Source organism: Oryzias melastigma, linkage group LG10 (assembly GCF_002922805.2).
Source record: "Oryzias melastigma strain HK-1 linkage group LG10, ASM292280v2, whole genome shotgun sequence".
Classification (NCBI taxonomy): Eukaryota; Metazoa; Chordata; class Actinopteri; order Beloniformes; family Adrianichthyidae; genus Oryzias; species Oryzias melastigma.
In genome coordinates, this window is record NC_050521.1 from 12,982,723 (window position 1) to 13,000,467 (window position 17,745).

At 35.8% G+C, this 17,745-nt stretch overlaps 1 protein-coding gene across 1 annotated transcript in view; it reads right to left on the minus strand.

The window, feature by feature from the left end:
• The window catches only part of LOC112153653 (neuronal acetylcholine receptor subunit alpha-7), a 30,348-nt gene extending 14,384 nt beyond the window's left edge, over positions 1-15,964 (minus strand). Inside the window, exons 1-2 of the mRNA XM_024284019.2 lie at positions 15,640-15,964; positions 4,567-4,706 (exon numbers count right to left, since the gene is read on the minus strand). Coding sequence (XP_024139787.1) covers positions 4,567-4,706; positions 15,640-15,709 — 210 coding nt within the window. The 5' untranslated portion in view covers positions 15,710-15,964. The remainder of the gene's footprint in view (positions 1-4,566; positions 4,707-15,639) is intronic.
• Positions 15,965-17,745: the final 1,781 nt, after the last annotated feature.

A 17,745-nucleotide genomic window follows, 5' to 3' on the forward strand; every position in this document is an offset into this window, starting at 1 on the left:
GTGAATGCTGCCTAATCCCTCAGCAGAGTGCACGTGTGTCAGCCTTTCTATGAATGGATTCTCCAAACTTCTAAATAGTCTGTTTTTTCACAAGCTCTCAGATGCAACTAACTGATAATATCCAGTCTGACAAGAAATATTTCTTTTCTAAATTGAATTAAGACTAAATATTTGATGCTGCATTTATTCCCACTACAACTCATGTTAAGTTGAACACCCAGGGAGGAAACGAGCATCGCTTTTAAGTGGTTAAAAGCAAATTCCTGTTGCTGTGCAAGTTAAACCTTCAATAAAATGGAACAAAGATTTGGCAAATCCACAGAGGACCCGTTTGTGAAAGTTTGAATTAAATTAAATGCATTTTAGGATGCTTCATGTATAAATGATGTGCATTATGATTCGTGCGACAAAAAGCATTTATTGACATTTTGTGAGTGTTAATTATGAATAGTGTCAGTTTAAAACAAAAAAAATAGTAATTTGTTCCATTTTATTTATGTACTTGATACTTAAACTTGTTTCTTGAATATTTGCATTTAGACATTTAAATCATTGATTAGATACAAGTTTGTTATTGCAATTTCTTAATTAATACACTATATAATAAAAACCTAAATTGTTTTAGTTCCTCTCTTTTTCTGCATGCCTATGCATATATAATTTCTGGTTATTAACAGTATTAAAAGCTCCAAAAGCAACTTAATCAATTGATAGATATATAAAATTCACGTTTTGTTGCTAGTTTTATAGCTAAGTCAAAACCATGTTTGCAACAAAGTTTTATCGTTGCTTTAAAAGTGGGTCTGTTGGAGCTCCTACACAAACATCGATAAGTAAAAAATATAACAGCACTTTATCGCATTTATATTGGACATACAGTAAAGTTAGCAATTTGTGCTGAGACATCAGCTTGTGGGCTCAATAATATGCTTGAGAATATCAATATGTTTTATGTAAATTTACTTCTATTACTGAGAAGCTCTTAGCTCACAACTTTTCCTGTATATTTTAGCAATATTTTTATTGTGCACATTTGTTCATCAACTTTGCGGCGATCCACGAAGGTCATTCCAAAAAGCTACACCTTTAACTGCAGCATCAGGATGGACAGGATGCCCAAGTGAAGCTGTTCGGCAGAAATGAGTCGCAGTCAATCAGACTGATGTTACTGGGAAAGGCTTTTTTTGGATGAGGGAGCACTTTGGTGGATATCCAAAGTAAGAAGCCAAAGCACTGTCTCTCTCAGAAAGAGGAGGGTGAACATTATTGTTGTCCTAATATAGTTCTCACCTGAAGATAAGAGTCTATACAAGCTTTTCTTGACAAAAAAACATTTTTTCTCAGCCCAAGACTTACTTTTTGGTAGTTAAAAACCAGATTGAATACATCTTAATCAAAAAAAGATAAACTTTTGTTATCTAATTACAACCATAATTATCATGCTGCGTTCACATCAGGCTCGGAAACGCACATTCAACTGACCGCTTTCAATTCAAAGTCTATGTAAACGTATGTATATTCACATTCTGGCTTCCTAAGTCAAAACTCTCACATTCACATGCAGGTACAAGTTTGTAAGTCTGTTTTCAGGCTCTAAGTACAAAACATACAATTGAATGAGCGAAAGTTAAACCAGTTGAACTTTGACCAATCAGGGACTCGGATTTGGTAGTAATGTATGAGTGGCGTCCTTTTCCGAACACAGAAGTGCCAACTGTTTGAACATCAATCAAGGAGGAGAAATTAGTAATTGATGCTTGGGCGCAGATGGAAATATATGACTCCAAGTCATTTATCGGAATAGATCTGGGAAAGTAAAAGTTTGGAGCAAGATTAATTAGATTAGCACTGCTACAACATTCCACACCAAGCCTCTATGCATTCTTGGGGGTCATGGGTGTATGTGTTAAAGGAGGGGAGATTGGCTTGGGTTCTTATTCTGCATGTTTTTTTTGGTTTTTAAATGTAAAGCGCTTCAAGTTGCGCAAAGTATGAGAAGCGCTTTTTATAAATAAAGTTTGATTGATTCATTATATGCACCACACCAGTGTATGCATCATCAGAGAGACAGATCCGGCTACACCATCAATATGAGTATTTAGGATTCAAGGATTTATAATGTCAAACCAGTGGACAAATGAATGTCACTGGCACGAGACTGGAACTCAACTATATGGCAGCTGTGGTGTTTATTAATTTATATTAATCAGTGTTCCAACCAAAAGCAACTAAACTGGACGAGCTTAACTTCATGTGCCTAGAAAAAGAAATACATTGAACTTAGATCAGAAAAATATAGCAACATTTCAGACCCTTGTGCTGCTGCGTTCCAAACTTTGTCACAGTTTTTTGTTTTGGGCAACATGGGGTTAAAAGCTCATAATTTTCTTTATTTAACTTCTATGAAGGAAGCACAAGTAATCTGGTATGAATCCTCATTTTACTGGAAGCACATATTGTAGAAAGATTAAATAGTGTAATGTAGATTTTTCTTTTTGTTAAAAAATGTAATCATTTTTTTTACAGACTAAAGATAAAAAGGACTCTAGATGTTTAATACTAAGAAGTCCTTGGGCTTCTTAGTATTACGCGGGTACACTGGTACCTTCAGCTCTTTTGCAATTGTATTATGCAAGGAAAAAGGATTTTAAAGAAGTGCATTACATCAATCTCCTTTGGGACGACATATTTTCCAAGGAAATTCACCACATCTTTCTTCAAGACCGTGTATTCATGCAGACATTCTGCACGTAGAAAGCCTTATGTGAGAAACAGCTCAAAACAGGCCTGCCTGCAGAAACGGGCAACAAAGAAAGAATATATAAGCAAAAAAACTGCAAAAAATACCAACTATTTTATTTCTTTGGAACGTTTTATAGATCTGAAAAAACAGGGCTCAAAAACTGCTGATTTAACTAAAATCCTGTGTTTGATGTATCAAAGTTGTTGGTTTTATTTTCTATTCCTTTGGATCATAATAGCTATCAAATGACAGTTTTTGTATTTGTCCAACTTTGCTTTGCCGGAACATGATTCTTTTCAGACTTGCCACATAAACAAACTAGGAATTCACATGGTAAAAAGCATCAGACTGTGTGGGATGAAGCACTCACATGGATACAAGCTGTGTTCTGGCTAAACATCTGCCTGCTCAAAACACTGCACTTAATACTAACCTGAAATGAGCTGAATGACAAAAAACAATCTGTCAGTGAGGCTTGGTTTGTTTGAAGACAATTTAAAAGGTCAGATTATGCATTAGCTTTGCTCATTAAAGTGTTATAAACGTGAAACATTTGAAAAAGTCTTTAGATATAAAAAGCACATTTTCATTGTAGGTAGAAGTACAGCCTGTCCCACTTTATTGGTTTCTCAAGAAAACGAGACAATAATTCGTTATAACGATAAAACTAAGTTTGATTTTTAGAAAAAAAAATTGTTTGTTTTCTCCTGATCACGAGATAATCAATAACAAAGACCAAGACATTACCTGTTTTAAGTCTCTTTATTTTGTGGTTAACAACAAAAACAGCAGAAGAACAATCCACAAAAGTTGTTTTATTAAGTGTATTTTTTTATTTTATTAGTAGATCTCCTCAAACGCCTTCATTCCGTCTCATGTCCTCTCTTTACTTCCCTAAGACCATCAGACAAACAGGTTGATTGACAGAACTCAGTTTCGACGATAATCTAAGCATGGTGCGTTCACTGAATTCTGGACATTAGCAGCCCCAAACAGCCACTCGGCCCAACTCAGTCCGCTTTGGTCATTTTTATACAATCTGCAGCAAAACAAAGCAGTTTTTCAGAAAAACATGTCGACACTATTAAATCAATAAATTATATATTTATCAGTTCTGGTGTTCGACATTTTCTCTGATAAACTGCTTTGTTTTGCTGCTGATGTCCGGAGTTCAGTGAACGCACCATGCAGAAACGCTCAGCAGCCCTGGGTTCTGTCAATCAACCTGCAGGAGGCTGGTGCATGAGACGGAATGAAGACGTTCAAAGAGCATAGATCCACTAATAAATAAAAAATAGACTAAAAACAACTTTTGTGGAGTGTTTTCTTCTACTTTTTTATATAATAAAGAGATTTAAAACAGGTAAAGTATCGGTGTCTCCGTGCAGTAAAAAGGAAGAGGGAGACGCTTCATTCTTCGTTCTTTATTAACTCACTATAACGAGAAAACAAACTTTGTTTTCTCGTTATAGTGAGAGAGTAGATCTCGTTATAAAGCAAAAACGATTAAAAAAAGGAAAAAACGTAGGGCAGGCCGTTTTCCGCTTTCGTATCGAGGTGTTATTTAGTCTGAAAATTATCCCAGCCTCAACCACAGATACAAAAGATAAATGATTATGGATCACTTTTTTTTAAATAAGTTTTTACTTTTCCTGAATGAAAACAATTTCGAGACAGTGTTCCCACATCAGCCTGTTGTAATTTAGTATTTTCCAGAACAAAATAAAATTTTCATAAAAAAGCAAGATCTTTGAGAAAACAAAAAAGTGGCTTATGAAGGCACATATCCATCCAAATGTTGAACATAAACCAAGTTTCCTCACCACATCTATAATCTGCAGCAGTGTGAAGCCCAGCTCCACCAGGATAGCAGCTGAGTCATTAACAACAGGTCTCTCCAATCGATTGTAGTTTGCCAGCAGCTCCTTGTACAGTTTCCTCTGGTATTCTCCCTGCAAAGATCCTGAAGAAAAGGAACATAAAGTGAGTGTTTTTTGGATATCTCTTTCAAAAAATGTGATCACTTATTATGGAATTTACACATAAGCTGTTTAAATACAATGAAGCATCTTAAAAAAAAAAATAACTAATTAAACACTACGAAGCTTGTTTGTTTGTTGACCTATCAGCAAATGCTTCCAGGAGTCACCACAGTGAAGTAGTTTTCAATGCTGCACACAGGTAGTTGTGGGGACTGGCACATAGAGGCCCAGATTTGGGCCTTCTTGTGGCTACAGAGCTAGGCAGTAGCATAAAGGGTCTCACCGAAGGACCCACACTGGGTGAACTACCCTACTACTGTAGGGTCGAAAGAAATTGGGTGCTGCAAAGACAAACAAAGAGTTTGATATCGACCATCACTTCATGCTCAGTATCAATTTTAGATTATTTTCTGTTCTACAAAATGAAACTTTTTGTTTTAGTTTAAAAACCTGTCCTTGTAAAAATATGTAAGCTAAGTTTAACCTCTTTTGGGAAATTGCAAATACTTATTCAACTATAATTTGCTCATTATTACTAATATTATTATTATTATTATTTATATTCGGCTTAGCGAACTGACGCAAAAAAAAGAAAAGAAAAAAAAAACGATTATTTTCCCAAAAGTAGAACATTTTATCTTTGCTTAAGGTCTTGGCAATTAGGTTTTTTCTGCATAGTTCTGGTTAAACGGCTTGTTTTTTCAGATTCCATAAGTCTCATACAATTTTAACAGCCAGACTCGGAGCAGAGTCTTAAAATAATCAGTGTGCCTGACAGGGAGTTTGTTTAAACACTGCATCATGTATGATTCTGTGGGAGCCAAAAGTTTTGCTCCTTCATACTGTATGCACAATGAAGTCACTGCAAACCAATCAGCAGACGGCTTGGTGTTGTGTAATGGCTTTTAACATTATTACAAGCTGAAGCTAAAGGTCACAGCTCAGGTCAACAAGGAAAAAATGTTTGTGTTTTCATTTCAAACTCTTTGAAATCCCACTCCAATCATGTTTTTATCTACTTTAAAAGAATTTCCACTGTTTTTTCTTTTTTTTTTTTTTATATAATAATAATTATGCAGTTCTTAGCCAAATTTGAAAAAACTGTCTTTAATTAGGGAAGAGTTTCTGTAGAGCAGCGGTAGTTAATTAGAAATTTGCCTCTGAGCTGTGGGTGAGACTGGTGGAACAGAGTAAGCCCGCCCCCTTCCCATCATCCATCTGTTTGCGTCCTCTCTCACTAACTTACAGCCCTACACAAGCCCAACCTAACATTACCAATGCAATTAAACATGGCAAGCAATATTGTAGCCATCCAGAGCCAGATGCCGACATCAAATTGAAGACGTACATGGATCTATTTGTGTGCAAATGGATGCATCAGAATGGAGGAGTTTGTGATGTGTCGTAGGAGCTCCTAAGTCACACTAACAAGCTTTTTCCAACAGCATTTTGACTCGTAATATGCCCTCCATCATGAGAAAAAGGTCACAAGACCACATTAAAAACGTCATAAAAGACCATTTTCATTGGTGTGGGTCTTTAACTGGTGACTGCGTAAACAAACTGAGGAACCAAAAGTTAAATTCAATTTACAATCCAGTTAAATATTAAACTTTGTTCAACATTTAACATTTCCATCCAAAGTATTTTTTGTTCAAGTAAATCATTTTTACATTTTTATATAACAAATAGCAGATAAAACTGAACAAAGGTGAAACTTTTATTAACATTTAGATTAAAAGTCGACCCCACTACCAGACTGGCAAATACCTTTAGCCAACCTAAAGACAAACTTTTCTTTCACTAGCAGAATATTATTTTTATTTTTCTTACAAAGAAACTACACACACAAAAGGCCAGGGTTCAGAAATCCCAGCAAAGACAAGAGGTGCTGCACATGCTTTGGTCTTATGTGGTGCTGAACGGCCCATTAACTCTGCAGTAATCTGAGTTATGGCAGAACTGATCAGTGATAGAGGTACTGTGATGCTCAGGACTGCAAACTCATTTTAGGTTCAAGTGAAAACAGAAATCCCTTATGTAAGCACATCCACAGCGGTACTGGAAAAGACACAAGCTGATAAAACAGCTTAAATATCAATGTCTTACAGTCAGTATCTGAATAGATTAAAGAGGTTTTTGTTGCACCTTTGAAATGTTCTAAAATGTGTTTGTTCATGCTGACTCCACAGATTATCAAAGTGATAGCTCTTACCATGCATGGTTAATAAAAGCTGAATAAACGTTGCAAACTCTTAGATATATTCTCATCCAAACCCCCTATCCTGCTAACCCTCTTTCTCTTCTGTTTTCTCTTGTGTTTTACTACTGTCTAATATGGACGAACAACCAACAGATCATAAACCAATAACAGAAGAATAATGAAAGGAGCCTCTGGTTGCGCTCATCTCATAAAATTTCATTCAGTGGGAATTATGCAATCAAATGAAATCAGCCAGTGTTCCACTTTATATTAGGAAGAAAAGCAAGTACAGTGTTCAATGAAGACTTTTTTTAATCATCACACTAATGAAAATGATTACAAGTTAAAGTTAGACATATTTTAAAAATACATTAGGAGACATCAACAAATCTCTCCGAAAGAAGAGAAAAAAACAAAACAAAATGAAAGAACAGGAGATTTGTAAACAAGTTTTTTGGTCATTTCAACATAAACATTATGATTACAATTAGAATTGACACAACTTGGACAAAGATGATTAATTATTTTTAAGGGGAATGAGGGAAGCAATTAATAGTAAAAAAAAGAAGAAATTCTCTATGAGAAGACATGTTGGGCTCTGTCATAATCATTTTCCCATTAGCAATGCTGTCCCATCATCACAGCAAAGAGAGACCACCTCACACTGCCACTGGACTGGCTATGCACAGCAACCCGGATTACAAGCCTTAAATGACTCACCAAAAATGATTAATTCCTAAGAAAAAAAAAAAGTCCTCAAAACCAAATTTCCAGATGGAAAAAGAGTAGAATGAGGAACAAAATGTTTGAACTCCACGACAAAAAAAACAGCTTGCACGATAAAGTTCTCAGGTAATTCCAGGAGAACGAGGACCTTCATCTACAGAGATCTAATTTTTTACACTTAAAAATCCGAACATTTTAAATATTTACATTAGACAAATAAAAATCAACATCAGCAGCAGTGTGTTATTCATGTTTTTTATCTTTACAATCCATATCATGTCACTTAAAACACCCACCACAACTCTGTCTTTATGTTTGTGGAGGTTCTTATTCCTTTTTCTCACACAATTCTAGAACTACTGGATGTTATGTTTTAGTTTATTAAAACACATTTAAAAAAATATAGACTTCACAAGCATACTTTGCTTAAAGTTTCCATTCCAATCTTTATTTTATCTCCTTTATAGAATGTACTCCACTGTATTTCTAAAATGATCACTTTGGTGCCAAAAGCTCTAGTGTAGTGCATATGGACAAACATCAGAAAAAAAGCTCTCAAAACAAACATTGAGTAGTGTTGACAAAGCCTCAGTGTGCGCTCTAAATCAGAATATTACCAAAGGTCATGCTCGGAGGAGGAAAATGAAGTGAAATAACTCCACCTGCCTCAGTGAGAAAGGTCACAAATGTATTTCATACATACAGCTCCATAACCCACACACTGCTGCTGAGACACACTCAAAATGGAGATATATTATAGATGATGGCACTATTAAAAACTTTGACCTGAGTAAAAGACTTTTACAATATGATACGAGTGGTCTGAATTTGTTTAACATGATAGTATTAAAATAAAAACATTTAAGGGTTTCTAATTGAAAAATAAATATCTTGAGTGAAAACTAACAATCCAAGCTTCTAGAGTTTTTGGAAGTAATTTTTAAAAGTGGGTCTATTTAGTACAAGTAAATAAAGAAAGACACACTAGACTAGAATGTTATTGACTTCTCTGTTTATAACTCCCAAATTGATGGTTCCCACAAATATTTGCCTTTCTGATAATACAGAAAAAAACAAAACTATCGTGACGAAAATGTTTTTTTTAATACAACTTTCCTTAACCGTTCCTTGAAATATTTCCTGGTAACAGACATAGTAGTTTGTTCCAAAGCTTTTTCCTTATTCAAGTCTATTCTGTTTGGTATTTCCTGCTCTTTTGTGCAGCGATGGACACCAGTTCAATTTATCTAGCTTTATATATTAAAAATAACGTAAGAATTACTCAAAGTTAATTTTAAAGGAAATATTTATATATGTAGAAACACACTATTGAGAGGGGCTGGAACAGTCTTTTTTTTTTTAATCTAAGCTAAGCGATGCATCCTAAAGTATAAAAGTAATAAGTGTTTGTGGTCACAAGAAATAAAGCTTAGTAACGAGGGAAACTACAAGCTCAAAATAACTGCTGCCAAATAGAAATAGATTTTATGGGATTCAAAAACAGAAAGAAAATATGTTAGAGCAGGGGTGGGCAAACTCTTTGACTTGTGGGCCACAGAGGGCCCTAAAGCTTGACAGAAGGGCTGGACCAGGACCTGATGGGTGGAGGGATTTGGTAATCCACCTCATAAGAGAAAGAAACTATTAAATCTGGATGAAAACATGTTTTCATTTTGATTCAAACATATGCATAACATTTTGGGGGGTTTATTTCAAAACTATGACTTTAGTTATCATCTTAGTCCCAATTGCACAAATGGTTTGATGTTCTTCAGGGAAAACCATAAATTTAGAGAAATGCTGCATTCATGTGGTGTTGGAATGATCAAGAAAAAGGACTGTCCGACTCAAAAAAGACACATAAACACCAGAAAATGTCAATTCTTCCAACCTTACATGAATGCAGAATAACTTTTAGTACCTAAACAAAGGTCAATGTATTTACAGTGCACCATCTATGGGAAAACACCACAATTATAGGAAAAATAAAGCAAATAACGATTGATTGATTGAAGTGGTTAACTGCAGGTAGGTAAAACCATAAGGTGAAGTAGTTAAGATTTTCCAGAAGAAAAACAGAACCACTCCTCTGAACACACACTGGTTGAACACAGAACGGGCTCCTCGCTACATTTGAAGATGAAGAGTAATTAATTTCATGGGGTAAAAAGACTATGATACATGTTATATGAAATTCCAAAGAAGTCCAAAAGCTACACAGGTCAGACACTCACAGGTCTGGTGGGCCAAAATCTAGGTGCAGATATGCTGTTGAAGCCCAGAGATGAAACCTCTTAATCCAAGAACAGAAAAAGACCATGAAGGGTGATCAACTAAAACTGTGAGAAGCAGATTCACGCAAAGCGATATAAACAGGAATGGGGGGGGGGGATCTAGAGTGATAAAAAGCTGATGTAGAGAAATCAATAGACTGTAACACAGTGATGTAAAGATACAGATGCATAATAAAATGATGACAATTTGTTTATATGGGGCTCTTACTGCTGGAGGAATGATGGATGAATGGGAGCAAACTCTATCCTCAAATCAGTTCTTCTGCATCTTTGAATAAAAATAATGTTCAGACTCCCTGCATGTTTTTTTGGTAACCATTTTATGCACTCTTCCTTTCAGCTTTTTAAGTTGTTGCTCCTATTTGTTGTTGAAAATCGTATTCCACAGCTGAAATTCAACCAGAGACATTGGAATGATCATTTCTACTGTGTATACTGGGTCAGCATTTAATCTCTTTGAAAGCGTCTAATAAAAAGTACACGAGTCTCATCGATAAAGTCATATCAATATTGTTAAAGTTTGTGGCTCCACTTACAGAAATGATAACTTCCTATGTCTGAGCTATTCCACCGTATTTAAATATTTTTATGGGTCAAAGACTTCAGATGAGGCTTCCAAGGGCTGTTCAGCAGGCTGCACACAAACAGCCCTGGGGAGTCTTTGTCCCTCTCGCTTTCTCTAACACCACACATTTTAGACATAAACCCAAACAAAAGACAGGAATGCTATTTTAAGCAAAGGGCTAAATGACCACGTTGTACCTCACAGTGTTTTTGTGCCCCTGAAGCACTCAGCTGAACTCTGAGCCGTTCTCTAAATCCAACACTCACGCACAGGAAGCAGAAAAAAAACATTGTTTTTGCTTCACTCTTAGGCCACACTTTTAGCAGCTCATTAATTTATGCATCAAATCTTAAATCATAAAATCCTTTAAGGAAAAAGGTTAAATTCAAATTCATTCAGTTCAAATCCAGTCAACTGTCCTTTATTGTGCATTTCATACTAATGAGGCACAACATTACAAAGAGTAGTAATGTTAGAAAATGTCAGAAATGGACACCTAAAAAATAATAAAATCTATGATATGCTATAGAAAAGGTTTAGTCTTTGATCACTGTGGACGTAAAGGGTTTGATGCAGCACAAAGACACCACCGACAGACGCCACTCCCTGAAGACCTGCAGAGTTGACAGCATGAAAAATGCTTCATATCTGGACCTTTTTAATGCAAATACGAAATAGGTGCGAAGGAAGAAACGTGAAAAGATCAATCGATAAAATGTAAGATAAAATCAAATGTTGGCAACATGAGGGTGGACTACAAAGCAACAAAAAAGGAAGCTCGATTGTTATGTCTATTCAAATGTCAATGGTGCTAAAATCTTAGAGACTGCAGGTGCACAATGTCAATTCTTTGTTTTTCCTTTAACTGCAATGATATTTGGATCATTGAGTTGTTTGTAGAACAACACCAAAAACTCAATCTTCACAGATTTTCTAACATTATGTGCATTGTCTCCATGGGGAACTTGACTCTGAAAATTCCACTCATACGTAGAGAAAAGTTCAGTCTGACTTCTGAGGGATTCATGCATTTATCGTGAGCATCTTTGAGCACCACAGATTCCAGTGCTGGTGAGGCTATCTTGCCTTCTTATGAAATCTGAGGCACAACCACATGAGATTCCATGATTAGGTTCATCTCTGTGCAGGTGAAAAGTATTTGATCTATTCCCAAGCAGCTCCAGGGGACGGCTAAGGAATGTCACGGCACAGTCGATCCAAACGGAGCTCTGGCCCTTCCTGCCAGGAGAATACGTTTAAAATACTAATATCCATATCTATGAGGAGAACAGTCGAGTATGACCAGATAGATTTAGAATTTTACTCCTGGGATCAGATAATGAAGAATGGTTTCTGCAAGTTTCTGCTTTACACTTTGATGCTGTGCTCTGATTACAGCTGGTGGCTGACAGAGATAATTATCACAGCATCACATGCAACCCCTACACAGATTTTATAGCAGCAAGTGAGGAAACTTAGTGCGTTCAACGATAACTTCAGGACTAATCATAGATTCTCATGCAAAGCATACCTACAATTCCTGAATATTCTCACTATTTATGATTTGAAGTCATCCATCCATCATCTGCTGCTTGACTTAAGCTTAACTTTTTGTTACTTCAGATCTAAATAGAATTATGTTCTAAGTTTAACTACATTGTTGCATTTACTTACTGTCTTCTTTCTTCATCCCATCTTAAAATGTGGGCAAATCATACAATTACGACATAATATTAATCTAATCATATTTTTTGGCACACCCCTGCAGCTGCACTTTTAGATTTTGATGAAATAACAGTAAGAGAACAGGAACAAAAATCAGTTTTGATTTTTCTTTTCTCGATAGAACAATACACTTCCAGACATGTTATTACTTTTTTTTAAGAATTGGCAAGCACCTTCACTCTCATCTCAAGTAAATGAGTTAAAGCACACCTCTATTTGAAAAAGATTGAGTATAGAAAATTGATACATGGATGAGTGCAGGACACAACCAGAAAGGAGCTCAAAATGAAGAAAACTTTCTCCTAAATCTCTTTTATTGTGGAAGTCTTGAGTGTGCAGCGGTCTAAATTAAGGTCACATGTACCTTGGCTTTGGAGCCACACCTCATTATTTCACTATCAGTCATTTGGAAAGGGAATGAGCCGGTTGAAGGAGGTCAGGAGTGAAAACCCCAGATGTTCAGATCCTGTTAGTAGCATGTTAACTGACTAAAATCACGATGGAGATACTATGAAGCAAGCCAGAGAAAGTAGCTAAGCTAATTAGGCTCAAAAGCACAGGCTGAACACTGAAGAAAGAAATGTATGAAAAGAGAACTAGATGAGGGAGACCATCAAAGAACACTTGAAAGTCCGGGATGATCAGCATTTCTTAGACTGGCTGCTGATTAATTTTTTTTTTGCTTTAATCTATTGAGGTAACACTCACGTACTAGACTGCTCCAAAGTGCAGAAGGAGAGAAAAACTAGAGTCAACTGACAAATCTTGAAATAGAAATGTGCTGAGTTAAAATATCTTTCTGTGATAAAAATTGATAATTGACTAGAAAATATTTGCATCCATGAACACATTACCAGCCATTATAAATGTGCAGGGATTGCAGCAAAAGTGTTTGATGGATTTTTTCAAGGATTTACAATCTAGAGATTTGTACCAATATGTCCTAAGAAAGCTCAATGTGTAATCCTAATCCAAACTGTGGGACTCGTGCTTTGGGGCAACACTGAGTGCACGGCTGCTGCATCTCACCCATTTTAACATGACATTCTAAAACAGCTAAAAGGAAGCCCTGGGGCTTATCAGGATATTAAAGTTTTATAACCATATTATATGTTGCTTTCAGGCATCCAAACATGACATTACACTTTTCAGATAAGTTAAAATGAAGGCAGTGTACTTTAACCCTTTTGCCTTTAATAGGCAAATGGGAAAAACATACAACATGCATTTTACATGACGTCTATAGTAAGAGTGTATATGAAGTGTGTATGAAGGGCAAAGAAAACTATAGGCGACTCAGTAGGAAACTAACAGGCTTATATAAACAAACAAAAATAATAATAAAATGGAGGAATAAAATGTTGCTCTGAAATTTAGATGAACATTATCAGAGCGTCAGTATTCTGGAATGCGTTTTCAGAGTTTAAAATGCTTCTCCTAGAGATTTTACAGAAAAAAAATCACATGTATAAGGCCAAAAGTTTGCAATTAAAAATAAATGTAATCCTTATTTATTTGTCTCATTGCAGAAAAGCTAAATACCAAAAAATAAAATCCAAAGCAACATTTTATTTTGCTCAACTTCTGTATTCAGGAAGTTAAACTGGAACTACAGTAATACAGCTGACAAACCAACCATAAAGCAGGCCACTAAAAGTGCAACTACTGGGAGTTTAGTCATTTTATCCAACAACTAATAGAGCAGAAAAACCTCATATTTACAGTCAAGCACGTTAGTGAGAGAATTATGGTTTGGGGTTGCTCCGTACCAAAGACACTTTTAGATGCTGCTTAAGACCAAGCAGTCGATGACTGGATCAGTCAATGAAATATAATCTAGAAAACGTCAGTAACAACAAACAAAAAGAGGCAATAATAAGTAAAAATGTAATTAATTTTAATGTTTTTATTCTTTAATTGTTATAGTTGTTATCAGTAAGTGCAGGTCTAGCCCGCTGGAAACTAATGTTTGATTCTCTTTCTTGGCCAAGACCTCAACTATGTAGCCACAAGAGGGCCCAAACTTGGGTCTCCATGTGCTGGTCCCTAGCCCAGATAAAATACAAGCTTATGCCAGGAACAGCGCCACCTTAAAAATCTCTGTCAAAGCACCTGTGTGAATCAGTGAATGCTTAATCGCGCTGGCGGAGGGATAAGCTGAAAGGTGAACAACGACATTCTGTCTCAATGCAATATTATAATATGATACACACTGTGAAAAAGGCTAATTGTTAATTTATTTTCATGGTTTGACTATTAACAATTCACTAAATATTGATCACAAAAAGTTATTAAACTGAGACATTTCCAATTTTTTTAGGTGTTTTTCTTATTTTTTGTGCTATAGCAGTCATCTTAATGAAGAGCACAATCAATAAATATATTACATTGGTTAAAAAACAGTGAAGTGATTCGATCTCAAGCACAGCAGAAGATTTCAGAGAATTTGAACATTAAAATCACTCGATATCTCAACACAATGTATTGGAAAGAGAAGCAAAAACTAATAGCAAATACTGGCAGATCCCTTATCTCTCGTTTTGCTTATTATTTTCCATTTCCCTTGAGAGAGTAAAGCAGCTTATTGGTACAGTGAATGCTGCTTCTGTCATAAGAATTTATCAATAAAAAGCTGCTGAACTCACCTAGTTAGTCTCTTTTTTTAGATTTGGGAAAAACTGAGGAGGAAAACATATGGCTTTTTGTAGTTTCTATATGTCCTTAGCTGTGTTTCTTTCCTTATGGAGGAGATGATGTGAAACCAGCTAAAAACCTTTGGTCTATCAATCTGTATAAGTTTGTGACGCCCCCTTCTCTGGCCTAAGATCTTTGACAAAGTGAGGTCAAGGTGACAGGTTTCAGTTAATGACTGCAGGACATGCAGCAGGAGGATGGAAAACCGCTGCAGAAAAAACCTCTAAAGCCCAACAGACAATGATAATTAAATAGAATTTAGGGACATCCAGTGTGTGTCTCACCCATGCAAACTATTTGGACATACTTAGACCATTATAAATACAATGCAAGCATTTTAATTTTTAGATTAACTTACTTAGAGTCAGTCTGGATTTTATTTTCCAATGCAAACAGGTGTGCAGAAAATCATGTTTAACATAGCGTGAACTGGAAAAATATGTATGTTTAATTAAAAAAAAAACAAATTTTATTATTTAATCATGCTGCATTTTCAACACATTTAGATAAAATACTGGTAAAATGCATAAAGTTGGACCAATGAAAAAGTGCTGTTTTGTTTGCTTTAATGGGAAATACTTCATTTTCTATTTGAAGAAATTATTATTTTTTTATTTTGTCTAAATCACTAAATAAAAGATCACGTTTTTAACCTATTGCAAACTTCCAATACTAAAATACATCCAGGTATTTCCTCTCACACCTACCTTTAAAAAGAAAGGCTGCACAGATATAAAGTCCCACGGAACACGGAACCCAAAACTTGCGGCTCCGCATGTTGGCGCTCCGCGTTGAACTCCAGCTGGACTCGCGGGTGCGTGCGCTCTGCGCGTGGATTCTGCAGCTCCGGGGTGGAATGAGCACGAGGACTCGGGGAAGGAGGGCGGCGCGTGCGTATGTGTGATGAGAGGAGAGAGATAGATTGACAGACAGACAGCAGTGACTTCAGATTGGCGCGTCCTCGTAGCTTCAGGTGTCCTTCGGGGGCGCGCGCGCTCACAGGTGCGCGCCCCCGAGTTTCAACCGTAAACAGCTGTTGGCTGAATTCAACTTGAGACAAATTAGCCTACTTTAAAAAGAGTTTCTGTGTCTGAACAGTGTTTTTGTCAAAAATATGAGGTCAATTGATTTCTTATGCAAACAAAATTATAATCAATATAGAAGGGGGTCAGATTTGATGAGGTGAAAATGTGTGAGGGCAATCCATCTGGCCTGACATTTCTTGATTCATGTTAATACCATTAAATACAAATGAACTGTTTAATGAACAGTTATTTTTCTCATAAGAAACATCTAAAGCATTTTACCAAATCAAGTGCACCATTCTTCGTTAACTTGTTATTGCTAGTATGTCTTGTCTAGTTCCTCTTGATATTGAACTCATTGAAAACAGCCATAGTGTCTTTGCATTTTGGGCAGACACAGTACATCTCACTTGAAAAATATGCCATTTCAACTTGTCACTATTAACTTCCTATTTTTAGTATATAGTTGTTCCATTCAGCTTTTTTTTCACTGTTTTTCCTTTTTCTTCTGGATGCGTTCCTGGAGGCTCCCTCTTGCATCCCAACTCCTCTTGGAAAAGCAGCTCAGTGTTGGAGTGTGTGGGAGGTTTGTGGACAGGTATGGGGTACCCTGTGCACTTCACATGTTTTTTATGCTATGCACACCTGGTAAAATAGTTTTTTCCACCTTTTGTATGTTTTGGTCTCCTTTTTTAAGTGCAGTGAGTCTTGTTTAATTATTTTGTTTGAGAGCAAGAGATAGTTAGGCCGTGTTTTGTTCTATTTATTTCATTCCTTTGCTTCAACCTTGGCCCCTACCTCCCCTCCTCCTATAAAAATCATCCATTGTGTGTCTTACGTTACAGTCCCATGGATCTACACTTCTGTGGACGCAACAGTCGACACTTTAGAAATGAGCGAGAAAGTCGCAGAAGGGTCCCGCAACAGTACTGACACAGGTTACAACAATGACTTAAAATGGAATTTAGACAATCAAAAATAATAAAGAAATCGTACACACACATTTTAGAAAATCCTATTAATTTAACTCCAAATTGCAAAATTAAAAAAAGTTTTTAAAAAAGTCAACCTGCGCTTTCAGTTGAAGATGTTTTTCTTTTTATCATAGCTAAACTTTTGTTTTCAGCTTTTAAAGACTAATAATAAAACCCCTTTTCTGCTGAACCATCTTTAATGCAGATATTTAACTACAGAATAACCTTCAAAATCTCCTAAATATTTATTTTTATCCTCACAGTTTCCGTTTGTAATCTCTGCAGTATCGTCCTGCAGTATTATTTGTAAGTTGCAAAAAAAGAAGAATAAGAAAATTTGAATGTTGCCAAAAGTTTTCAAACAGCCACAGCCAGTTTAGTGACATGGATGGGGAGCTTATTACATGATATGAGTCTAGAAGCAGAGAGGAACAGCTTGTGGCTCAGTTACCTTTTGTTTTTTTCTGATTTCTTATAAAGAAGTATTTTACATAATCAAAAAAACTAATGAAAAAAGTTTTTTGTGACACTGTATGAGACGCAGTCAGGTGTTCTGGAGACAGAAGGGTAAGTCTTTATTTCATGTCTCTTATTTAGTTGGAAACGATAGGAAGTTTTGATCGTGATGATGTAAGTTATGCTTGTTTGAGGTATCTCTGTGCATAACAAAACAGATTCTCAAATAAATTATTTTTATAACATCCAGAAATGTCATGAATACATGTCACTTTGAAAAAAAAATTAAAATTAAACATGGAGTTCTTTTCAAAATAAAAGAACCAGAAATGAACGTCACATGATTAATTTCCTGTGT